The following is a 26801-nucleotide window of genomic DNA, read 5'->3' on the forward strand; positions in this document are numbered from 1 at the left end:
GGGCTTAGTGTTACAACAATGCAAAAAAGAAACATATGGTAAAAACAATTGGGTAAAATATTTCTACTTTTAAATATATGTGATTAAAAATGCTAAATAATGTTTAAAATACTGATACAGGTGGCTTGATCCAACTTTAAAACAAAATAGGATTAAGCTATTATATGATAAAACTCGTTTTCAAAACACTCAAAAGAAAGTAACACATTTTCAAAGATAAGGAAACACCAGATGACCTAAAATGAGCAGAAAATTGAAACAGGGATTCTGGATCATACATAAAAGTCTCTCCCACCCCCCACCCCAAATCAATTTATTACGCTCCGACATTATGTTTTCAACCAAGTTTATGGATGAGTTTTCATTGTCTGGACAGCTGTGCAGCGACCACGCGCTCAAACCTCACGAGACAGAGGTTTTCCGGATCACCGGAGCGCGCGCTAGTGGTGCAGCAGCAGTTGAGCTTCGTGCGAGGGCAGCGCGAGCCGCGCAGGTCTCGTGTTTTCCACCACGGATAGTAATTAGAGAGCTGGTGCGACCCCTTCACAAAGCTGCCGCTCTGTTGCGACTATTTATTTCCCTGCCGCTTGTCCACACACTGCGCGTTGAACGTCTCCCGTCAGGTTGGTCCACGTTTAGGTCTACAACTTCCGCTCTACTCATTCAAAATAAACTCAGCTAACTTTTGGCGTGAAGGCTTCTTTTTTGGTTGAAAATGTCGTACAGCAAACTTAAATGTTTTAGCCTTCTAACTTATTGGTTGTATCTTGAAAAACCATAAACTTTAAAATAACTAGCTAAACTAATCATATAAAAATCCTAATAGACATATACTGTCATATACATTAAATAATATTTGAAAAAAGGCAATTTATTTCTGTAACCCATAGCCAGACAGATCGGCTATAATTACTGATCGGCTGTGTTTTAAAGCCCTTTGCTATTCGTTATAACTTTTTATTTTTTATTTTTTGGCTTACAGCTAATAAAAAATAAATCTAAGTTTAAAATATTACATTCGACCATTAAACAAATATGCACTTTTTGAAAACAATTTTCAATACATGCATGTACTTTATTCATTTAAAATTAATATAGTACAAAGTATTTAATTTCTATTCAAGAATTCATGTAATTTTTATTTGAGGGGATTTGGGTTTTCTGTGTGTTAATGTAGTTCCTGTGTCGTCTTGTCCACTCTTTGATTGATCCCAGCTGTGTCTTGTTTCCCCAAATTAGCTTCCCCGTGTATTTATACCCACCTGTGTCTCACGTTGTTTGTTAATCAGTGTAACCAGAGTTTGAGTTCGTAGCTTTAATGCTCACTTGCGCTGCCTGGACTTTCTGTACTGCTTGTCTTCACCATTAATCATTACGTCCTGGTTCCATCGCGTCTTCCTCACCACCTACAACCCCAAACCGCGACATTACTGTCATACCACCCTTGTTTGTTTGTGGTACGAAATTCTAACTCAGGTTCCAGAATAAATGACTAACTAAAAAAAAAAAAAAGATAAATAACAAAGGTTATTTTCGCTGCACCACTCTTTAATTTTATATGTTGTAAACGTTAGTAATAGAATTACATTTTCTTCCTATTATTTTGTTTTGACTATTTTCAGTGTTTCGCCAGAGTTTGTTTTGAAATCCGTATTCCCCAATTTCCGGTGTTGTCTCACTTACAGTGCGTAATTTGGCGCAACTGGACGCGCAACTCTACAAGGAATCTCCCTCCTCCTCCCAACTCTGTCTGTGGGTCTGTGCTCGTTGAAAGGCTGGTTCTCCCGCCCAGGTGTGACATTCTCGGCGTGCCTCACTGGAACCACAGCCGAAAAGATGACGGACCCATCCCCGCCAGACTCCGCCGCCGTCCCGGAACCGGCTTCTGGTGTGGAGCCCAAGGCGGTGAACCGCCAGTGCGAGCAGACGGACTCCCCGCAGCAGCAGGAGAACAACACAGAAAGTCAGGGAGAGGTTTTCAAGATGGATCAGGAGATGAAGATAACAGAGAGCATAGAGGATCGGGGTAGGTGATGTCAGAAATATTCATTTTTGTGCGTAATTTAACTAATAGGTGTTTAAACAAAAGGTGTTTTACTGGGAAGTCTGCTTTAATTTTTGTTATTATGGCATAAGATTCAAAAATATTTTCATCTGTTTTCTATCTTTTCTCATCTAATTGACATTGTTTGCAAAAATAGTAAAAGTATAATAGTAAAATTATAATTATAAATGTTATCAGTATTAATCTGGTATTAAAAATATTGGTGCCAAAGGTTCCTAATTTAATCAACCAACCATTTTTGGCTAATATGAATCGGCACAAAGTTAAATAGGAAACCTGTATAAATAATAATTATTAAGTAAGTAGCTGATTGATATTTGTAAAAGTATATATCTTAAAAATTTTAATGTTTTTGTAAAATTATATTTTCTTCACAACATGCAGCACAAGAATAATGAAATCAGTAAATACTTCCATAATTACCCTTAAGATAAAATTATTAGATTCTTAATTGATGATTTTATTTATTTAATCCTTAAAGAATTGGTATGTCTAAACTATTTTGGGTGTCTTTATAAATAAATAAATCTCTTGCTTTAATTGTGACACATTTGGGCTTCCGTAAGGATACATACCTGAACTGAGATTCAGGAAGTTTATCTGCAGCACTTAGCTTTAATTTTTGGCAGCTCACAAGTGGTCAACATGTCTATTTATGTAGCGTTAATTAATTCTATAAAAACATTTAGTCCAATTCTGTTCAGTTTTGTCCACTTTATTACAAAATAAACATAATACAGTCAGATTCAGAAGATATTGTGATGCTAATTAGTAAAAATGAAAAATTAGGGACCGTGTAGTTTCCATTGAATATTTGTATTGCTTCAATAATGCGTGGGGCGACAGTGGAAAGGAACTTCCACCTTTTAATAGGAAGAAACCTGCAGATGAACTGTTACTTTCAGGCTGACGTGGCAACGGTTCAGATGTCTTCCTGCTCTAGCTAAAATGAAGCAATAACTGGAACTATGGCACAAATTGAGAGTAAAGTTGTTTCTTTTATTGCTTATACTTTTCTTTAACAACTCATAAATCATGTATGAAACTCATGAGTCATTTTAGCTTCTGGTGAGATAAAGGGTGGATATCAGGGATCCAGTCAGTCAAACAGCTTGAAACCTGCAGGGTTTGCTTTATTCCAATTTTAATGTGGTCATTCTGCAGGGAGAATATTTTCTCCCAATCCAGTTTCTTCACAGTATCTCTGATGCTCCTTCTGTTGTATTCCAAGGACGTTTAAGTTTTCTGCAACCTAACAACCAGGGAAGATTAAAATGCAGTTAGCAACAACCAGAGCAGTTGTGTATATATTCAGAATAAAGGAATCAGAGACAGAAAACAAAATGTCAGCATGTAAAAGAGAACGTTTTGCGTCTGATATTTCTTCTGGGAGACAAAGTTAGTGAACGTTAGAACTACAAAAGTTTGCATTTCTTGTCATGTGTAGGTCTTCTGGAGAGCAGCATGCGCCTGAAGCCTCATGAAGCACAGAGTTACCGAAAGAAAGCTCTCTGGGTGTCCTGGGCGTCAATCGTGGCCACCATCATCCTGGCTATCGCCGCTTTCAGTGAGTGACATTAATTCGTAGAAACACATGTTTGGATTTCTAGTGTTTGCTTACGTCTTCACCTAATCCAAAGGTACATGAGGGCTGGTCTGTAGTTATCATAAGCAAAGACAGTTTGCTTGAGATGATGACTGAGATGCTCTCTCCCACTTTTTCCCACATTGCTGCAGTGTTGTTGATTACCTGCAGCAGACAAGTATATTAGGGCTTCCTGCCTCTCTGAAGACTTCTACTAATGTCATGAAGGATCATTATGTTTTTATTTGTTCTCATACACAGCAGCTCTCTCTCTCTCAGACTGTATGCGGTGCTTTCGTCAGCCTGGCAGGAGGACTCGTTGCTCCGTCACACATCACTTTCTCTCTTCATAAATGAAACATGGCACTGCTTCCAGATTAGGTGCAGAAAAGAGACAAAGTGATGAATGAGGGCAACGCAGCAGCAGGGGTTACTCTGTCATTACTCACACAGTTGTTTCTTTGATTTAGGGCCCAAGTGGTTTAATAATGTAAGAGTGATTTTTTTTTTAGACACTTCAACAGTTTAGAAGTTCTTAGGGCTGAATGATTAATTGTGATTAATTGATTATTGAAATAATTGTCAACTTATTTAATTGATTAATTGCTAACTGGAGGAAAGACTCTAAAAATGTCCTTTGCTGAAAAACCGCCCAACATATTCAGAGCAGAAATCTGGCAAAAACTACACAAAAAATACATTTATTTTGCATTTACTATGAAAATGCTTTTGTCTATAAACAACGGTTAATCGTAATGAATCGATTATTGAAATAATCATCAACTTATTTAGTAACCGGTTAATTATTAACTGGAGTACAGAGTCAAAACAGGTAATTTGTTGACAAAAACGAACATATTCAGAACAGTAATTAGGTCAAAACTGTACAAATACATATTTATAGATTTTGCGTTAAAAATACCTCTGCCTATAAATAAGTTTTCCCCAAAACTCAAATTCACTAAAGGAATGCTGTTATTGCATTTTAGGCATTAAAACATTTATTTTTTTTATTTAAAAAAGGACCCGAATTGTTGGTTTATTTTATTTTATCCGATTAATCGATTAATCATAAAAATAACTGATAGAATAAATTCCAAAAATAATTGTTAGATCCCTTTAATTCTATGTGTTGATGGTTTTTCTTGTGCCAAATAGGCATTCAGTCAGAGAACTCATTCGTCATGTCACCTTATGACAAAGTTTAATGTATTTTATTGGGATTCTGTGTCAAACCTGTTAAAAGTAGCAAAAGGACAAAGATACATGATATTTGAATGATAAAAATTAGGAGCTCAATGATTAAATTGATCCAGATTTCCTTAATTTTGTATGATTGACCACAGGACTGCACGTAAATAATTTACATTGTCTTTTTAATTCAGTGTGCTAAAAGCCAGTATAAATATATTTTGTATTTTAGTTCATAAACGCATTATGCAGCAGCAGAAATCAGACGACTGGAAGCTTTGTTTTTGATTCGAGTCTGTTGTTTGTGTCATGACTAGTTTAATTTAAAATGAAATCGGGATCAGTTGGTAAACAGTTCACTGCAGCTGTTGCATAACGGCTCATTAAAGTGTCTGTAAAATGACCTCTGTTTCCAGACAGAGTTTATTAAATATGAGGAAGGCTTTCGCTCAAATGAATTTGATTTCTGCAGGGGGAAAACGTCGTCACATCTCCTCGTATCATTTCATCATCTGCATGAAAAATTAAAAGTAAACGTGAAAATAATTGTTAAATAAGATGATTGAGGACTTTTAAGTGACACTCACAGAAACAGTAAAAGTTTTCACTTCGATCAGGTGAAGTTCAGGATGTTTCAGTGAGTTTTTCTCAATGTTTTCAACTCCCTTAAATTATCCTAGTAATTATTACGATAAACAATAACATTGAGCATTTTCAAGTAATATATTGATAATGCGATAATAATGCAAAATCACTCTTTAATTTTGTAAAGAACATTTAACACTGGAGCTGGAATATATTTTAAATATCCAAAATATAAGAAAAAATTAAAAAAATAAGAAAAGCACTGAACCAAAACAATAAATAAAGTGAATTATGATGTCTTTGTAAACAAAATTGCCCTTTAATTATTGAGCTCTTTTAATTTACTACACAACTAATTGATTATTTCTTCAAACTCAGTCACAACCACCAGCTTCAATGTATTTCATTGGCATTATGTGTGAATTGAACCAAAAATATGTCTAAAAATCGCTCAAGTTTGCCTGTTCCTTTCTAAATGTTACTATAAATATTGGTTTTATGAGGAGAAAATATGAACTTTTTAAATCCAGAGTGAGAGGTCATTTTTTGGGCCATGTCAGAGCGTTTTGGGGCTTCTGCCCTCTACACCTGCTGCTGCTCTGTGGCCCTGATGAGCCTGGAAACCATTAGTGCCACTCAGACTCTGTAAAGCGAGTTGTTAGATGTTTTTACAGTTGGCAGCTGCAGCAGCAGAGGGGGGAAACATACATGTTCATGCCACGGCTCACATCTGACACCCTGTCTGCACGTCCTCTGACTGAAACGTGGTGGGACTGTTTGACAGCAGCTGAGCCAACAAGAACAAAACCAGTTTCTGTTTGTTTAGGCTGAACACCAGCTTCTGTTTTTGTTCAATTAAAAAGGCAGAGATGGACGGCGTCAGTCGGTTAAATGTAAAAATAAAAGTAATACCAGACAGGTCAGAGTGTTTTCTGGAGAAGCAGCAACAAAGAAGCGAATAGCAGCGCCTTGTGTGTGTGACACCCACCCAGCTTCCCTGGGAGCCAATTAACCAGCACTGGGTTCAGCTTTGATGACCGCAGAGCTGCAGCTGAGTTATTTATACAAAATGTCGCTTTTTCTCCTCCTAATAAAGGAGAAAGGGGGAAAGAAGGAGACCTAGCTTTCTTTGTTGCAGTGAGAACAGCATTTATTAAAACGAAGAAAACACAAAAGTGTCATTTGTTTTGATTAAATACTGTGCAAAATGTAAATTTTTATGTTTTAGGAGGAGATTATTTTTTTTTTATTAATCTCCTCCTATTATTTTAAAATAATAGGAGGAGAAATATGTTGTAGCATCACAGTGAGATCTTTGGGATCTTCAGAAGCTAAACGCTGCAGCAATTAATGCCAAATAAGCAGCAGAAAGTTTTGTTTGTTCAGGTGTCTAAATGCTACACATCAGCTACTTATTGGCTTAATGCATTAATCTAGTTCAAAACCAATTCAAAAATACTGTTTTGATCCCAGATGGAAATTAAATGTTGGCTGCAGGCAAAAGAAGATCTCCTGAAGCAGTCAGTATCACAAAATCCTGTTGCTTCCATTAATTTATGAAATTAATGAAAAGAAATGAAATTAATTTATGAAAATAATTATGCTTCAATTGGCCAGTGTGGGGATTGAACCCATGACCTTGACTTTTTAAGTATACTGCTCTTACAAACTGAGCTAACCAGCCAAACATAATCTTATGTCTTCGTTAATATAGGAAAACCTTATATGAGCTCACAACAATGAAGTTTTGTACAAATGCTGTTGTGTTTTCCAAAATCAATACGCTTAAAAGAGTATTTTCCAGAAATATTTAGTTTTGAAGTGTTGATTTTAATTTTCACTTTTTTTATTTTGAAGTATTGATTTTATTTTGAACCTTTTTTATTTTGAAGTATTGATCTTATTTTGCACCTTTGTTTATTTTCAAGTGTTGATTTTATTTTGCAACCTTTTTATTTTGAAATTTTGATTTTGTTTTACAATATATAGCCTCATGCTATTAAAAAGAATAGATTTCCAGAAGACTTGCTATTGGCCAGTGTGGGGCATGAACCCATGACCCCGGCTTTATAAGTACCCTTCTCTGACCAACTGAGCTAAACAGCCACACACAATCTTATGTCTTCGTTAATATGTGAAAAAGATATGAGCTCACTACAATGACGATTTGAAGAAATGCTGTTATGTTTTTCAAAATCAATGTGCATAATGGTTTAATATAAAAACTCCAGCTATTTTGAAGAACTGACCTTATGGAAAAATATATGCTTCCATTAAGTTATGAAATTAATGAAAAGGAATTAAATGAATTTATGAAAATAATTATGCTTCAGTTGGCCAGTGTGGGGCTTGAACCCATGATCTTGGCTTTATAAGTATACTGCTCTTACCAGCTGAGCTAACTAGCCACACATAATCTTATGTCTTCATTAATATAAGAAAAACTTACATGAGCTCACTATAATGAAAATTTGAAGAAATGTTATGTTTTTCAAAATCGATGTGCATAATGGTTAAATATACAATCTCCTGCTATTTTGAAGCGCTGACTTTATGAAAACATTTATGCTTCAATTAATTTATGAATTTAATGAAAAGAAATGAAATGAATTTATTCTTCAATTGGCCAGTGTGGGGCTTGAACCCATGACCTTGTCTTTTTAAGTACACTGCTCTGACCAACTGAGCTAACTAGCCACACATAGTCTTATGACTTTGTTATTATAGGAAAAACTTATATGAGCTCACTACAATGAAGTTTTGAAGAAATGCTGTTATGTTTTTCAAAATCAATGTGCATAATGGTTAAATATACAACCTCCTGCTATTTTGAAGAGCTGACCTTATGAAAAAATATATGCTTCCATTAATTTATGAAATTAATGAAAATAAATTAAATGAATTTATGAAAAATTTATGCTTCAATTAGCCAGTGCGGGGCTTGAACCCATGACCTTGGCTTTTTAACTATACGGCTCTTACCAACTGAGCTAACCAGCCACACATAATTTCATGTCTTTGTTAAAATAGGAAAAACTTATATGAGCTCACTACAATGAAGTTTTGAAGCTAACTAGCCACACATAATCTTATGTCTTCATTAATATAGGAAAAAGTTATATGAGCGCAAAACATTGAAAATTTGAAGAAATGCTATGTTTTTCAAAATCGATGTGCATAATGGTTAAATATAGATCTACTGCTATTTTGAAGAGCTGACTTTATGAAAACATTTATGCTTCAATTAATTTATGAATTTAATGAAAAGAAATGAAATGAATTTATGCTTCAATTGGCCAGTGTGGGGTTTGAACCCATGACCTTGGCTTTTTAAGTACACTGCTCTTACCAACTGAGCTAACCAGCCACACATAATCTTATGATTTCGTTATTATAGGAAAAACTTATATGAGCTCACTACAATGAAGTTTTGAAGAAATGCTGTTATGTTTTTCAAAATCAATGTGCATAATGGTTAAATATAAAACCTCCAGCTATTTGGAAGAGCTGACCTTATGGAAAAATATATGCCTCCATTATGTTATGAAATTAATGAAAAGAAATGTATTTATGAAAATAATTATGCTTCAGTTGGCCAGTGTGGGGCTTGAACCAATGACGTTGGCTTCTTAACTATACTGATCTTACCAACTGAGCTAACCAGCCACACATAATTTCATGTCTTCGTTAAAATAGGAAAAACTTATATGAGCTCACTACAATGAAGTTTTGAAGAAATGCTGTAGTTTTTCAAAATCAATGTGCATAATGGTTAAATATACAATCTCCTGCTATTTTGAAGAGCTGACCTTATGAAAACATTTATGCTTCAATTAATTTATGAATTTAATGAAAAGAATTTATGCTTTCATTGGCTAGTGTGGGGCTTGAACCCATGACCTTGGCTTTTTAAGTATACTGCTCTTACAAACTGAGCTAACTAGCCACATAATTTTACGTCTTCGTTAATATAGGAAAACCTTATATGAGCTCACTACAATGAAAATTTCAAGAAATGTTGTAATGTTTTGCAGAATCAACATGCTTAAAAGTGTATTTTCCAAAAATATTTAATTTCGAAGTGTTGATTTTAATTTTCACCTTTTTTATTTTGAAGTATTAATTTTATTTTACACCTTTTTTATTTTGAAGTATTGATATTATACCTTTGTTTATTTTTAAGAGTTGTTTTTATTTTGCAACCTTTTTATTTTGAAGTTTTGATTTTGTTTTACACCCTTTATTAGTTTTGAAGTATTGTTTGTCTGAAAGACTTTATATTTTTATTGATCAGTATGGGTATTGAACCGTCAACCTTAGCATTATTAGCATGACACCTTGTCCAGCTGAGCTAACTCAACTGGACAGAAGTTTCCTAACTACATGGTAACTCTTAATGTTGAGTTTCCATGCATTTCACAAAACTTACATGATCTTACCACAGTGAAGATTTGAATAAAGAGCTCATATTCTAATGTTTTTCAAAATCAATATGCAAATGGTTGAATATAAAGCCTCCTGCTATTAAAAAGAATTGATTTCCTGAAAACTTTCTATTGGCCAGTGTGGAGCTTGAACCTATGACCCTGGCTTCATAAGTACCCTGCTGTGACCAACTGAGCTAACTAGCCACACATAATTTTATGTCTTCGTTAAAATAGGAAAAACTTATATGAGCTCAGTACAATGAAAATTTCAAGAAATGCTGTAGTTTTTCAAAATCAATGTGCATAATGGTTAAATATACAATCTCCTGCTATTTTGAAGAGCTGACTTTATGAAAACATTTATGCTTCAATAAATTTATGAAATTAATGAAAAGAAATGAAATGAATTTATGAAAATAATTATGCTTCAGTTGGCCAGTGTGGGGCTTGAACCAATGACGTTGGCTTTTTAAGTATACTGCTCTTACCAGCTGAGCTAACCATCCACACATAATTTTATGTCTTCATTAATATAAGAAAAACTTACATGAGCTCACTATAATGAAAATTTGAAGAAATGTTATGTTTTTCAAAATGGATGTGCATAATGGTTAAATATACAATCTCCTGCTATTTTGAAGAGCTGACTTTATGAAAACATTTATGCTTCAATTAATTTATTATAAGAATTTCTGCTTCAATTGGCCAGTGTGGGACTTGAACCCATGACCTCAGCTTTTTAACTATACTGCTCTGACCAACTGAGCTAACCAGCCGCACTTAGTCTTATGACTTCGTTATTATAGGAAAAACTTATATGAGCTCACTACAATTAAGTTTTGAAGAAATGCTGTTATGTTTTTCAAAATCAATGTGCATAATGGTTAAAAATACAATCTACTGCTATTTTGAAGAGCTGACTTTATGAAAACATTTATGCTTCAATTAATTTATTATAAGAATTTCTGCTTCAATTGGCCAGTGTGGGACTTGAACCCATGACCTCAGCTTTTTAACTATACTGCTCTGACCAACTGAGCTAACCAGCCGCACTTAGTCTTATGACTTCGTTATTATAGGAAAAACTTATCTGAGCTCTCTACAATTAAGTTTTGAAGAAATGCTGTTATGTTTTTCAAAATCAATGTGCATAATGGTTAAATATACAATCTCCTGCTATTTTGAAGAGCTGACTTTATGAAAACATTTATGCTTCAATAAATTTATGAAATTAATGAAAAGAAATGAAATGAATTTATGAAAATAATTATGCTTCAGTTGGCCAGTGTGGGGATTGAACCAATGACGTTGGCTTTTTAAGTATACTGCTCTTACCAGCTGAGCTAACCAGCCACACATAATTTTATGTCTTCATTAATATAAGAAAAACTTACATGAGCTCACTATAATGAAAATTTGAAGAAATGTTATGTTTTTCAAAATCGATGTGCATAATGGTTAAATATAAAATCTCCTGCTATTTTGAAGAGCTGACTTTATGAAAACATGTATGCTTCAATTAATGTATTATAAGAATTTCTTCTTCAATTAGCCAGTTTGGGGATTGATCCCATGACCTTGGCTTTTTAACTATACTGCTCTTACCAACTGAGCTAACCAGCCACACATAGACTTATGACTTCGTTATTATAGGAAAAACTTATATGAGCTCACTATAATGAAGTTTTGAAGAAATGCTATGTTTTTCAAAATCAACATGCTTAAAAGTGTATTTTCCAAAAATATTTAATTTCGAAGTGTTGATTTTAATTTTCACCTTTTTTATTTTGAAGTATTAATTTTATTTTACACCTTTTTTATTTTGAAGTATTGATATTATACCTTTGTTTATTTTTAAGAGTTGTTTTTATTTTGCAACCTTTTTATTTTGAAGTTGTTTTACACCCTTTATTAGTTTTGAAGTATTGTTTGTCTGAAAGACTTTAGATTTTTATTGACCAGTATGGGTATTGAACCGTCTACCTTAGCGTTATTAGCATGACACCTTGTCCAGCTGAGCTAACTCAACTGGACAGAAGTTTCCTAACTACATGGTAACTCTTAATGTTGAGTTTCCATGCATTTCACAAAACTTACATTATCTTACCACAGTGAAGATTTGAATAAAGAGCTCATATTCTAATGTTTTTCAAAATCAATATGCAAATGGTTGAATATACAGCCTCCTGCTATTAAAAAGAATTGATTTCTTGAAAACTTTCTATTGGCCAGTGTGGAGCTTGAACCCATGACCCTGGCTTCATAAGTACCCTGCTGTGACCAACTGAGCTAACTAGCCACACATAATTTTATGTCTTCGTTAAAATAGGAAAAACTTATATGAGCTCAGTACAATGAAAATTTCAAGAAATGCTGTAGTTTTTCAAAATCAATGTGCATAATGGTTAAATATACAATCTCCTGCTATTTTGAAGAGCTGACTTTATGAAAACATTTATGCTTCAATAAATTTATGAAATTAATGAAAAGAAATTAAATGAATTTATGAAAATAATTATGCTTCAGTTGGCCAGTGTGGGGCTTAAACCAATGACGTTGGCTTTTTAAGTATGCTGCTCTTACCAGCTGAGCTAACCAGCCACACATAATTTTATGTCTTCATTAATATAAGAAAAACTTACATGAGCTCACTATAATGAAAATTTGAAGAAATGTTATGTTTTTCAAAATGGATGTGCATAATGGTTTAATATACAACCTCCTGCTATTTTGAAGAGTTGATCTTATGAAAAAATATATGCTTCCATTAATTTATGAAATTAATGAAAAGAAATGAAATGAATTTATGAAAAATAATTATGCTTCCATTGGCCAGTGTGGGGATTTCAACCCATGACCTTGGCTTTTTAAGTATACTGCTCTTACAAACTGAGCTAACCAGCAACACATAATCTTATGTCTTCGTTAATATAGGAAAAACTTATATGAGCTCACTACAATGAAGATTTGTAGAAATGCTGTTATGTTTTCCAAAATATATACGCTTAAAAGAGTATTTTCTAGAAATATTTATTTTGAAGTATTGATTTTACTTTGCACCTTTTTTATTTTGAAGTATTGATTTTATTTTGCACCTTTTTATTTTAAAGTATTTATTTTATTTTGCACCTTTGTTTATTTTCAAGTGTTGATTTTATTTTGCAACCTTTTTATTTTGAAGTTTTGATTTTGTTTTACACCCTTTTTAGTTTTGAAGTATTGTTTGTCTGAAAGACTTTAGATTTCCATTGACCAGTATGGGAATTGAACCACCTACCTTAGCGTTATTAGCACTAAAACTTGTCCAGCTTCTGTCCAGCTGAGCTAAGTCAGCTGGACAGAAGTTTCCCAATTACATCGTAACTCATAATGTTGAGTTTCCATGCATTTAACAAAACTAATGAAAAGAAATTAAATGCATTTATGCTTCAATTGGCCCATGTGGGGCTTGAACCCATGACCTTGGCTTTTTAATTATACTGCTCTTACCAACTGAGCTAACCAGCCACACATAGACTTATGACTTCATTATTATAGGAAAAACTTATATGAGCTCACTACAATGAAGTTTTGAAGAAATACTGTAATGTTTTTCAAAATCAATGTGCATAATGGTTAAATATACAACATCCTGCTATTTTGAAGAGCTGACTTTATGAAAACATTTATGCTTCAATAAATTTATGAAGTTCATGAAAAGAAATGAAATGAATTTATGAAAATAATTATGCTTCAGTTGGCCAGTGTGGGGCTTGAACCCATGATCTTGGCTTTATAAGTATACTGCTCTTACCAGCTGAGCTAACCAGCCACACATAATTTTATGTTGTCATTAATATAAGAAAAACTTACATGAACTCACTATAATGAAAATTTGAAGAACTGTTATGTTTTTCAAAATCGATGTGCATAATGGTTAAATATACAACCTCCTGCTATTTTGAAGAGCTGACCTTATGAAAAATATATGCCGTCTTCTTGGTTTGTTCCATTCACAACATTTATTGTTGATTATGTGAAAAAATTGTTCCCATTGCAGTTTTGTGAAATTAACCCATTTCTATTCTCATCTCATTTTGGCACTAAAACTTTATATAGAAAACAAGATTTTTTTTATTTTAAATTTTCCATTAAGAAAATTTCTTTTCAAAATGTCAAATTACGTTGTTGAAAACACAGCTTTTGTTGTCTGTAATTTTAAGAACATTCATTCTGTGCTTTTAGCAGCAACAACCCCACATCATGATCCTTCCACCTCCGTGTTTCAGCTCAGCGTTATCGTTGCTTTTCCTACAAACTAGAATAAGTCAGAGTAAAGTGAATCGCTGTGTAAACTGGGGGTTGTGTGCGTTGTGTCCTCGCCCTTCCTTATTTGCTTTCACATCAGCAGCTGTCAGCTTCAGGGTTCTCCTGCTTATTTAAAGTAGATTGTGTACATTAAGTCAAGTTTTCGAGCTCAATCTGCCTCATTAACATCTCAGAGACTCTTCGATTCTACAAGCAGATGAGGTTAATATATTAGAGATGCAGCTCCACAGACTTCAGGTGTCATAAAAAGATCCCAGTTCGTGATTTGCATGCAGGGCTCGTTTGCAGTGCGAGTGCTGCAGTTTTTGATTGTGTTTTTATCCTTGAGAGAAACATGAGGATGAGACAAAAGCCGAGGATTGTTGAGAGCTTAAATGGAGGAAAAAGAAACAATATGAGCAGCTAGAAGCTCTCTGGGCCTCTGTGAGTTTTTCCAAAAATAACCTGGAGAGGTGGATTTCTCCCCACTGATGCAGCTGCATAAATATTTGCATCTGTTTGCTACCTTCAAATCAAATTTCAGATTTCACTTCCTCTCGTCTCATCTGTCCGGTTTTCTGCAGGAGTTGATGAGAAAGCAGAACTGATCTGCCGTCCCACAATTAAAAGAAACGTAAATGTTGAGTTTATGTTTCTGTGTTTTCTTGCAGCTGTGTCCATCATGCGCCACAGTGCTTCTGCTTTTGGATTCGCTGTAAGTCCACACCAACACGTCTCAAATACGAACTGAGGGGAATGACGTGAATTGCATGCTAAATGTGTTTTTTGTTGTTGTTTTGTTTTGCTTTCTCGCTGCAGTTTGACGCCACGCTGGACGTGCTGTCCTCCGTCATTGTGCTGTGGCGCTACAGCAACGCAGCCGCTGTCCACTCGGCGCACCGTGAATACATGTGAGTGCAACGTTTCCACATTTTGTCACATTGCAAGTGCAAATCTATTCTGTTGTGTTGGGAGGTGCTCTGTTTGATGCTCAAATTTTCTGAAGCAGCAAATGCACCATCTGGAAAAGACATAGACTTCCTTGATTTGGATGTTGAATCGGTTTAATAGTTACTTTTATACAGATACCGCCACATATTCAAGTAAAAGGAAAGTAGTTGGCAGATAAATAAGTAAAACAAACTTTGACAGTGATTTTTGTTTTCAAGTAGAGACGTGAAACATGTTTTTTTATTTTTATTTTTTATTCAGTTGAGAGAAGGAATTGGTAGTTTGATATATACAAGAGTTTCTTGGTATCTCAAGAAGACAAAATTAATGGAGAGAATATTGTTTTTATTTTTTGCTTAGTGTATAAAACTGAGATAACCCTAACCCACTCAACTGAACCGTATTGAAAGCCTCCTGGTTATTCCACCAAATATTAATTTCTGAACTCTTCCCGAGTTAAAAATGTTGTATTGTTGTTTCTAAATAAATATAGACTTGTTTTCTTGCATTATTTGCACTTCCTTCCTAATTTTGACCATTTCTCATTTTCTGCAAATAAATACAAAATTATTGCTTGGAATTTCAGAGACATGTTGTCAGTAGCTCATAGAATAAAAGCACAATGTCATTTCTCTCAAACATATACCGATGAAAAGTAAAATAAGAGAAACAGATCATTTTAAGTGGGCTCAGTTTTTTCCAGAACCGTATTTAGCATCCCGATCCACTCCATTCCAGTAGGTGGCGGTAATGCGCACCAAAACGTTGCTTTCCAACCACCGTTAAACAGAAGAAGAAGAAGAAGACCTAGCTAATTAGCTTCACCTGTGTTGAGTGCAGGTACTTGGAAAGAAGCGGAAACAACAGTTTTGTTTGAAAGAAAACTTTTTCAAACAAAAGAATATGTGGTTTCTTTGCGGAATAACCTCCTTTTTAAATAAAACTGAATTCAAAACCTAAAACTGGAGACCGAAAAAAGGCTAAAGCAACGGAAGAGCGGGTAAGCTATCCGTACCGGTGCTTTCTCTTACCTATCTCTGTCGCCATTGTTCCATACAAAGACTTAAAGTTCACAGTAACTATTTTCTGTGGTGGATAAAACCGAAGTGAATTAATTTATGTCGCATATAAAAGTCAACAGGAGTTCAGGGAAATTCCTACTAGCACTGCGAGAGCCATATATAATCTTTCACTTATTATGAAAAAGGAATTATTTACTTAAAACAAGTTCATATCTTATTTCAAGTGGGCTTAGATATTTGCACTAGAAGCTGGACCAAAAATAATATGAAGGATTTTGTGTTTTTGCAGTATTTAACTCCTCAAACTCCGTAACCCAACATAACAGAGGCTTCATTTACAGATGGAGTCAGATAAAAGCTGGATCTGTCTGTGCTGCTTCTAAAGGAGCATATGATTGCTTCACACACACCCAGGAGGCAAGATACATCTCAGTCTCAGAGGAGTATCAAGTAATTGTAGGAGAGACGATGGATGAGATCATATCCTCCGGAGAAGAGATGGAAACGTTCACTGAAAAACACTGGATATGTGTAAAAGTTCCTCACTAATTTAACCAAACTGATTTGGTTTTGAATTGTTGATCAACACAGATTCAATTAACTTCAGGTTTCATGATTTCTTCCCTTCAATTAGCTGGTGATCAGTTCAAAATGTACTACATTTTTGTTTATCTTGGTACACTTTAGATAAGACAAACCTAACTTACAAGTAAGTTTTCAGCGAAAAATATGAGCTTGTTTTAAGTTAGCAATTCTTTAATATTAATGAAAAACAACTAGTTAACAAGACATTTTCTGCAAGTGGAACTAGTGTTATTAGTATTAAGGGATTATTAACCTAAAACAAGCTCCTATATCTTGCTGAAAATTTCTTGTATGTTAGTTTTGTGTTGTTTCAAGTGTGTGAAGATTTTTTTTCCTGGAAACTAGACAAATATTTGGTAATATTTGTGGTTTTGTAGTGTGGTATGCACCTTGACTCGCTCTATTAGTCTACTTTTGATTTTGCAGACGGCAGCTCTCTTTTGCCAGCCTGCCAGGGATCCATGTTATTCTTTTTAATTTGTCCACCTGTCTGCGTTTCATAAATGAGACTCTGGTGAACCCCAGAGGGTGTCTGGTTACCACAGCAACACACTTGAGGTCTGATAACAGAAGATATTAAGGACTTTTTTTCTTTCTCGGAAATCAAATTTGAAGCTTTCTTGAAATAAAAACACAGAATCCGACGCGGTCGTTCGGATCGTAATTATTCTCTGCTTGTTTATGAATCTAAACAGAAAGGTAGTTAATCTGAAAGCTGCAGAGAAACCAGCAGCATCGGCATTGTGCAGCAAACAACGGGAAGCCAGTTAGCGGGGACGTTTGTCCTGCTGCGGGCTTCCCAAAGGGATGCCGGCTGTTGCCGTGGTTACCTCAGCCAGTGAAAACCCTGCTCTCCGAGTGTTGCTCGAGAGCTGCCTTCAGATGTTGAGCGCACTCACTCTGGTAACCATGCATGACCAGGACATATGCTCCAGCTGGCTCCTGCCTCCCTCTGGACTCGGTTAATTGGATAAAGGTCGTTAAAGGACATCTGCTGCTTCTCAATCAATACTCAAAGCACACATATATACACTCCTTGTCACGCTATTCTAATATAAGGAAGATTTAAGTTGGTTTGTTTGAATGTGAAACCCCACATTGTTCAGATTTGGTCTTTTTTTGTTTCCTGTTTCTGATCACCATCTGACTTCTTCCTGTCAGAGCTTGCGTGATCCTGGGTGTGATCTTCATCCTGTCCTCCCTTTGCATCATGGGAAAAGCCATCCATGACCTGGCCACCAAGCTGCTGCCAGAAGTGGTGAGAATTTATCACAAATCCATAATAAATAAATATTGTGTAGTGAAATAATTTATTCTAATACTAGAACAGGCGGGAAAAGATTCATATAAGAGAAATCTTACATTTAGGGGTAAAAATAACTTAAAATCACCAGAATACTGTAAACTATTGGTGAAGGCTGCATGGCTAACCAGGGTTTCTTGACTTTCAGCCTGCACACATGAACTGGAGCTTGGGAATGCAAGACAAATGCTGCATGCATAATCAGATTTTTCAGTGGTTATTTTTGCAGCTCTGTCAGATTGTAACAGGGACTTTCTGCCAAAGATTTCAGAGTTCGAAACAGATGATCTAATGTGTGTATACCTTTTATAGAATCCAAAATAAACAGCATTCAGACAGTGGTCATTCCCTGCTGAGAGAAATTGATACAAACAACGACTATTCTAAAGAATGATGGCTTCCTGTCTTTAAGAGGAAATAATAAATCTGTTTTTGTGATGAGAATATTAAATGTAGTTATCTTTACGTTAAATATCATATATTGGCGCAAAAACTAGTTTTAGATTCAGTTCAGCACTAAGTTCACTACTCCAACATGAACTAGTTCTTGCTTATATAAACTGTATTTAGTAATGTCCGAATGATATTTTAACACTTTTATCAGAAAACAAAATGAAATTGAGTTAAAAGCAAGTAATTTTGACTACTTATGTAATTTCAGTCACTTTTGACTTTTATTAGTTTTAATAGTTTAGTTTTTTCAGCTGTTATTTCACAGTCTAAAACAGAAGTAATAATATTAAACCACTGCCAGATAGTGGAAAAGGAGGATGCTATTGCACATTTTTAATAATTCTGGAGTCAAAAGAAATAGAAAATTGTGACATTTTAACAGCTGGTCTCTTAATCCAATGAATTTGTCTAACAGAAACCTTCCTCATGAATACCATCTATAAATTTAATAGCACAACAAACAATTTAATCTTTATGACACTTAAATCCAATTTGCATAATAATTTGGGTATTAAGTTGTGACGTCATCGCCATCATGGTCATAAATGTTGAACATTTAGGATTTGGTTGTAAAATGAAGCCAGTAAAATTAGAGATCTTGGCGTAAAAAATGCGACATTTAGAGGTTATTGTCTAGTTTTGTGCTGGATTTTGTTTTTCCAAACTTTATTATTTTTCTAACTGTTTGTGAGGATGAGGTGTGACTCTGCCGGTGCTGCTGGAGGAAGAATCTCACAAGTCTCAGGTGTGAAGACTCAAGCTTTTACACTTCTGTAAATAGCTTTATCGTCCTGTTGCTAGGCAGTAGTGGTCGCCGTAGAAACAGCTTTGCTTCTTAATTAAATTAGTAAAAATAATCATATACAGGAATGTATAGGGATTTTTAAAAAGTATAGATTACTTCATTTAAGAGTGTCTGTTAAAATTAAATGCAGCTGATATAAAACTGCCATCTATTTAGATTTGTGTGAAGAAACATTTTTTCTTTACTCTCTTCATTTATTCACAATGTTGCATTGCTTAGGCAAATAAAATCTAAAATATGTGATTATGTGTGAATATTTAATAAAAGCAGCGATAGAACATTGATTTCCTGTTGTTAAATATACAAATCTATTTCTGTTGATCTACAATAATCATGTTTTTAATGGATTACCAAACCTTTGTTAGAAACTCAATCAGTTTTCCAAATCCTGTATTGATTTATTGGCCTGACTGTGTTTCCACTCCATTCATCTGCTGCTGCAGAGAAGCAGACGGACGAGGCTGAAACATGGCCGCCACCAAAGCATAAACAAACCCGACAGATTGTGTTTTTCTTCTTCTTCTTCTTCTTCTTCTTCTCCTCCTCTCACACTCGTCTTGTAGCTCAGCCTTCCTCACTGTGCCACAGTTGGAAATTAGGTACATTTTCCCACCTCTTCTTTCTCTTCCCCATGAAATATTAATAAGGTAAGCAGCTGCTTAAATATGCAGGTTAGATGAAGGAGGTTGGTTTTTTTGGTTTGACACCTGGCTGTTCCTCCGTACCCAATTAGCGTCAGCTAGCGTCCACAACAAAGCTGACTCCTGCAACAAGGCGAAAGCCTAAAATCCTTATTTATGTCTAGTCTGAACTCATTTCCTAAAATAAAAATATTTAAAAAATCTGTTTGGGGACGAGTTGGAGTGATCAACCAATCAGAAGAGGAGTTTGACGGTGACTTGTACAACAAATGAAACTGCTCCTAAACTAAATCAGACAATTGTAAGAAAACTTATTTTTGTGGGGTTTTATGATACACCAGCACAAGGTAGCATATAATTGTGTAGCTGAAAGTAAAGGATGAATGGTTTTAAAATGCTTAAAAACTAAAATATCAAGTGTTTAAATGATTTTAAAATCACAAAGCAAAGAGGTCAAAGGTAAAGTTGTGAGTTAGGTTATAACACAACATCCAAAGGTTGAAGCAGCTCATGGATCACTGTTAATTATCCCAAAATGGAAAAAATGACAAAGCTTTGTTTGGTAGAAAAGTAACTTTGCAGAACAAGCTGAACAGTGAAGCATGGTGGTGGTCTAATCATGCTGTGGGGTTCAGTAAGAAAAAGAAATGAGAACAGATTAAAATATTTCACTCTAGTTAGTTTTCTTTCTGAAATGAGTGGCAGAAAATATATCTTTACACAAAATTAAAAACTTTTTAATACGCACCTTTTCATTTTACAGATATTTTCTATGTCAAAAAAAATAAAACTCTTCTAAATTGTGCCTCATAATTATCCATTAAATATGAATAATTTTCATAAAAGAAGCTTCCAGTCTTGGAGGAAGTCGAACTATTTTAGATTCCTGCGGTTATTGTGCGTTTATTTGAGCTTTAAGCATCAAAATGAGCTTAAATCTTACAGAACGCCTCACCTGTCTTCCCCACTAAAGAATGTAATCGATGGTGTGAACATAATCTGCTCTGTGGGTTTCACCCCCAGCACTGAGTCAGGTTTTCTCTATTCTTTGATGTGCGAGGGAGCCAAAGTAGCTTTTCATGGCTCCAAGGCCGTAGTGCAATATTAATGCTGCCGCAGAGCCGCTGAGAGCTCTGCAGCCTTCCTTTGTGCTCCAGCTTTTATGCTGCCTCGCTTTCTCTGCTCTGAAATCTTAAAGAAGCTACAGAAAGGAAGTTATTAAAGCTAAACAGCAACTAGAGGTTTTAGCAATTAAAAAAACCGCTAAAGACAGTCATTTAGGGGAATAATTTTGTCTTCAGAAGAGGCAGATTTCTGCATGATCAGAATAAAGCTGAAGCTGCGTCGTCGTCCTCCGTCTCTTTCAGGACGGCTTCCTGTTCAGCGTGTCCATCGTCAGCGGCCTGGTGTGCGTCGTCCTGGCCGTGATCAAGTTTATGCTCGGCAAAGTGCTGACCAGCCAAGCGCTCATCACCGACGGTGAGCAAACACAGCAACAGGAAGTCGGTACATGTCAGAGGAATTTCATATAAATGCATAAACACATAAAATACAAACGATAAAGATGTAGTGACGTGTAGAAGATGATCAGATTAGCATAGACGTAAGAATTTAATGTTTCAAAATCAATCTACTCAAGTAAGAGCAGCAATAGTTTACAAGATTACTCAAGCAAAAGTAAAAAGTGCAATAAAACTGGAGGTGATGCGTACATGGTGCTGCCACGACCATATTTCAGATTTCAAAATGTGTCAGAAGCTGAATTTATCCTTCTGTACCAAACTGCGTTTCCGGTTTCCAGGATTTAACTCTCTGGTTGGAGGCATCATGGGGTTCTCCATCCTCATCAGTGCTGAAGTGTTCAAACATGAGCCCAAGGTGTGGTACCTGGATGGAACAGTAGGGGTCCTCATGGGCCTCATCATCCTCATCTACGGAGTCAAGTAAGTGCCAACAATGGCTCTGGTTCTGATGAAATATGTTAAAAAGTGTATTTGGCTTCTCAGGTGGGACAAGATGAATATGTTCAACTCCACAAATGACTATTTCTTTTAAATATATTTTTGTTTGTAGTTTGTCATACAACATATCAGAACAAAATTTTAGTTCTTCTGTTCAGATGATTTTCATCCACGGAGGAAAACAAATCCTGTTTTTAGATGTGGGAATTATCTGTAATAGTGAAAAGTGAATCTGCAAAGTAGAAAGTAGCTAAATAAAATTTCATGTCCCACTTTTCAGGTTTTCCTTTCTGAAAATAAAAGAAAATCCTGTGATTTTTCTTTTATTTTACAATTATGCACAACTTTATTTTGATCGGCCAAAATGTGAATTTCAAAATAAGTGGCTTTAATAATGAAAACAAACAAATGTCAGAAATCTGATTTAATTTCTGCAATAAAAGATGAATTTGGTGAATCTCAGTAGTTTAAAAAGCTGATTTATAATAATAAAAGAATAAAAGATCTTGGTTGAAAGTTTAAATTATTGTGGTTTAAAAAGCACAGTGTTTTCCAGAGGTGCATGCTGGGATATTGAGTTTTCTTCTCAAAGTGTCGTCTCTGTTCTCCAGGCTGCTGCGGGACATGATCCCCCGGGTCAGGCAGACCAGGAACTACGAGCGCTTTGAGTGACGGGTCACAGAGGACACACAGGGACGGAGGGGGGGACAGGAGAGACACTCTGTCCACAGAAACTCACTCATTCTTGGAGCTGAAGACGTCTCTGTCTGCTCACGACTGGACTTGCAGGGACAGCGATGGTGGATGAAACCTTTGGGAACTTTTCTGTGTTTCCAGTTCAGTGTACATACAGCATATCTCACCCTGTGGTCACAGTGGGTGGGCGCTCTGGTTCTTCACGCCTCCATTCGTGTCCAGAGGTTCAGCGTAGCTCAGCTGTAACAGCAGCACACGGTTCCTGGAGGCCGGCGCTCAGCTGGGCTGTAAAACGCTGCAGCTGATTGATGGAGCAGCTCTCTATTACCACAGTTTGACTTTTTTACAGAGAGTGGATGTGTCAGTGCAAAGCTCCATTAGGCAAAGAAGCAGGTATGATGTCACGGTGGGTCATCTCCAGCTCTCAGCCCGGTCCAAGATGTGTTTTCTTTATTCTGACGACCAAAAAAGAGCAACATTCTATGTCAAACATTTTTATTTTTTGTAGAATCCAGAAATTTCAACTGAAATCTTGAGTGCAAAGATTCAAAATTTCAGGGTCAAAATTATTATCCTCCCTATGAAACGTAAAGCTTTTGTCAAATATTTCTCAACAGATCAATAATTTATAGATCCTAGTTTTTATTTAATCCAAAAGCTGCCAGTCTCAAAATCTACTTAGTTTTACTGTGATTGATTGATTGATTGATTGATTGATTGATTGATTAGAAGCTGAGCATTACCAAGTAGAAGAATATACTTTCACTACTGTGGTTGGTGCTTATGTTTTTAGTGTTTGTGAAGGAATTTGGTTTCTGTGTGCAAAGCAAACTAATATAAGCATCCAAAACAAAAACTGAGTGTTTGGGAAAAAATGGATTGAAGAATGATTGATTTAACATTTAAGAAATATTTGACAAACTTCAAAATTAGGCAAAGGGGTTGGGTAATAATTTTGACTACAACTTTATTTATGTGAGACAGCCGTCAAATGGAAATAAGTCAAACTAATATTTTCTGTTATCATTTTAATTTGGTTGTAAAGTAACTGAACAGGGTCAGTAATTGCACCATCTACTGTCCAAAAGAAGTTACTGCAAGATCTACAACAAATCCGTTTAAACCTGTTTTGTTTTAGTTATTTCAGCTGCTAACTTTTTGTATTTATTAGTCTGAAACAAACCCATCAACTGTAAAGCCTGGATAAAGATAAAGTTAAATAGTTTCCTCCCAGGTTGTGGTTTGATTAAGTTATTCTGGACACCAACGCAATCATTTATCGAGTCAACATGTGAGCTGTTTGCTTTTGCAAAGCTCCTAGTTTAATCTTGACACGTTGAGAAATGATACAGTAGTTAAACTTCCGTCATCCAGGCTTTTTTAACTGTGTGATCGTATTTAAATCTAAAGCCTTAATTTAGCAGATTGTTGAAATGTAAATATTAGTAGACGGTGAGATTTGATTTGTTGGATGTGAAGATCGGGTTACAGCAGGATATTGTTCTTTTTTTATGAGCTTTCCTCATGGCTGTACATGAATGTAAACACTTTGCTTTGATGCTAACTTGATTTAAAGACGAATCCGTCTTTTATTGCAGTGTAGTCTCAAACTGGAAACTAGTTTATGCTGCAGCATTAAAACATGGGTAGAAAAATTAAAGTTTACAAGTTTAGCTTGGTGCATCGTAAACGTTATTCAGTATGTTTCTGTGTAAAATTCCTGTGATGTTTAAGAAATGCAGGAATTTCTTAAACATTTGTCACTGGAAGCCGTTTGTCACTGGAAGAAGATATATTTAAAAATAAAGCTGTTTACTTCTGACTCAGAAAAAGCAAACTAAATGTCTGTGTTCGTCCGGTGGACCGGAACACGCAGTGGCGACGGGTTTCCTGTAGGCCGGGACCAACACGTCTTCACTTTCAGGTGACTACACGCTTGACACACAGATTTTCAACTCTAAGTCTACATGTTTACAGAGTAGCATATGGCCTCTGGTTCCCCTTGTGGCCATTTGAAGCGAAAGTTAAATGTGCATTTCGAGTTAAAAAATAGCATACGAGTTTATTTGGCTTTTGATGGTTACGTTTACAAATCTACCTGTGGAAAATCGATGGAATGGGTGCTTTTAATTCAGAAATCTTCTCATTTTGTCTGAAACTTGTTTGTATCGAACCAGCAATTAGAAAACGTTGCTTTCGCTGAAGGCCGAGTGTCTGTAAAGATCACAGTTGAAGTTTCACCTGCCGGTGGAGTAATTACGTTATTTTGCCAGCCATCGCTAGAGGGCGCTCCCTACTAAAGCAGGGGTGGACAGCAGGCTGAGACTCGTTGGCTGCGTGCTTCCGTAGAGTTCATGTCTGCCACACAGGTGAGTTTCCTGCCTCCGCTTGTAATTGATTAGGTGTTGTTTATATATCTGGACACACGTAGGAAATCCCGTTGACACAAGCTGCCGTTAAAATCTAAAGAAGAAGAAAAACCCTGTCGGCGTGTTAACTTGTGGGCCGAGTGGTTCTTGTGACCAAACAGCTTCTGGCGTTACGTGAGCGTGGAAAGGAGTTAGCTTGATTTGCGTAGTGCGCAGTTATGAGCCTTATTTTTTATTTAATTTGCCTTTAATTTTTTTAAGGTCTTTATTAGGTGTTGTTGGTGCTGCACCAATTTGGATTTATCTGTGAGTTGGCTCCAAATGGCGTGACTGTCGAAGTGAAGCCATGCGATTGCCATCCAGCACCGGCTTGTAGACGGAAGAGAGCAGGCTGATAATGTTTTATTTATCTATTACCCTTCCTATCGGTGTATTGATATTTTCTTCTTCAAATCTGAGGACTTCTCTCGTTGGCGACGAGGGCCTGGATGATGGCATTTTCACTTCGCGTGTGCAGTGCCCAAAACAAAGATGGCGGACAACCCATGAATGAATGAGCCTTCCGCCAGATTATGTCTTTGAGCTCTTACCTGTAAACATCAGTAGCTGAATTTGTTTTTGTAACCCCTCCCTCAACTACATGTACTGACTTTAATTTAAATAAATTATTAGAATTCAACTTTGAAACTGTCTTTGTCTTAAATTCAGATTTACTTGGTTGGCAACTAGCATTTCAGTTTTATTGGGGCCTGCCCATAGCAATGCATAAGGAGAGCAGTGACTGACTTGTGAAAAAGTAATGGGCAAAAGCAAAAAGCAGAGAAGCTGGTCAGAGTTCTGAGCTGCTGTTTTGTGCCGACAGTGAAAAACAGTAGAACTACATGCAACCCCTCAGGTATATATAACTGTTTTCTCCCGCTCCTAAAACATTTTCTTGGATACAATGCATTGTAGACTTTTTCACCTTAAACAATAATAGTCACCTTTTACTTGACTTGGTTAATGTTTTACAGTCGCATGTTGGAGGTTTTACACACTGTAAAAGTCCATAGCAATATAGTGCATATATGTATTTTCTGCTGGCTTAAGACATGCAGTAAATGTAGCGTTTGCTAATACTTGTTATTTACTACAGCCAGTAAATGCATCAATTTTACTTGTCTCCACCTTACTGGTCAGTCAAGGGCAAAATCAAGTTGAAGCAATTTGATTGGTTGTGATGGACTGGGGTGAGAACTGGACTGGATGTGTACGTGCCAGCTGCTATGTACTGGGACTCGGCCGGCGGCCGTTCATGGACTAGGTTGGATGTATGCCGCTTTGGACTGTTATAATTTTTAGCTAACCAGTTGGAGCTACGAACTTTTTCCTAAAAGTTTTCCCTGAATTTTGGAGCCGCAGAACCGGACCTCGCTCAACGTTTTGCTGGATTTTTGGAGCTGCAGATCCAAACCACGGTCGTGAGCCGGAATGGGCTGTTGGACCGGAGTTGGAGCCTTTTTGTTACCGTTTGTTTGAAACTGGTAAACCATGGTGGGGTGAGTAACCCATGCCTCGTGGTTGTTCTGGGAGCCGCCATCATTGGAACTGCTATTCTGAGGACGAATGCTAACCGAGTCCCTTCAGGCCTGCAACGTTGTAGAGCTGGTGGACTGTTTTACTCATTCCAGAGACTGAATAGTGTGGTTGATGGCAGCAGTTTGATTCATTCAGCCTTGTTTTTGTTTTTATGTATAAGACTTGTTTAAAGGCTTGTTTTGAACAGTTCTGAGACCGAACGGTTGCACTAAGTGTGGTAATTAAAGTTAACTGTGCATTGCCCTTGGTTCATTACTGACTAGTACGATTTATTAAACTGTTACGTATTCCACTTTA

General features: G+C 36.0%; 1 protein-coding gene and 2 non-coding genes across 8 annotated transcripts; 1 reads left to right on the plus strand and 2 right to left on the minus strand.

Moving 5' to 3' along the window:
• The first annotated feature begins 426 nt into the window (after positions 1–426).
• Positions 427–25605, plus strand: LOC122827247 (transmembrane protein 163-like). Of its 6 annotated transcripts, none has more exons than XR_006370009.1 (10): positions 1275–1457; positions 1686–2026; positions 3513–3632; positions 14812–14855; positions 14960–15051; positions 17860–17956; positions 21268–21379; positions 21702–21843; positions 22473–24926; positions 25386–25605. XR_006370009.1 is itself a non-coding variant. In XM_044109980.1 (9 exons), exons 2-9 carry the CDS (start codon positions 1837–1839, stop codon positions 22531–22533), a joined length of 858 nt encoding a protein of 285 aa, XP_043965915.1. In that variant the 5' UTR covers positions 427–623; positions 1686–1836; the 3' UTR covers positions 22534–25605. The 6 variants fall into 6 exon arrangements, 3 of the variants coding, with proteins under 3 accessions (XP_043965915.1, XP_043965917.1, XP_043965914.1); XR_006370008.1 differs by having other exon boundaries at positions 22473–24481; positions 24831–25605; XR_006370010.1 differs by having other exon boundaries at positions 22473–24481.
• trnaf-aaa lies at positions 8050–8123 on the minus strand. The gene has a single exon. It is a non-coding gene; the product is annotated as a tRNA-Phe (tRNA).
• Positions 8720–8793, minus strand: trnal-uaa. Its single transcript has one exon. It is a non-coding gene; the product is annotated as a tRNA-Leu (tRNA).
• Positions 25606–26801: the final 1196 nt, after the last annotated feature.

Source organism: Gambusia affinis, linkage group LG24 (genome assembly GCF_019740435.1).
Source record: "Gambusia affinis linkage group LG24, SWU_Gaff_1.0, whole genome shotgun sequence".
NCBI classification, from domain to species: domain Eukaryota; kingdom Metazoa; phylum Chordata; class Actinopteri; order Cyprinodontiformes; family Poeciliidae; genus Gambusia; species Gambusia affinis.

Bases quoted from the DNA above. Each gene is read 5' to 3' on its own strand.
- LOC122827247 (XM_044109980.1), top strand. From the start codon at position 1,837: ATGACGGACCCATCCCCGCCAGACTCCGCCGCCGTCCCGGAACCGGCT. The intron at 3,633-14,811 runs GTGAGTGACATT...GTTTTCTTGCAG, and splicing joins CCTGGCTATCGCCGCTTTCA to CTGTGTCCATCATGCGCCAC. The intron at 21,380-21,701 runs GTGAGCAAACAC...TCCGGTTTCCAG, and splicing joins CCAAGCGCTCATCACCGACG to GATTTAACTCTCTGGTTGGA.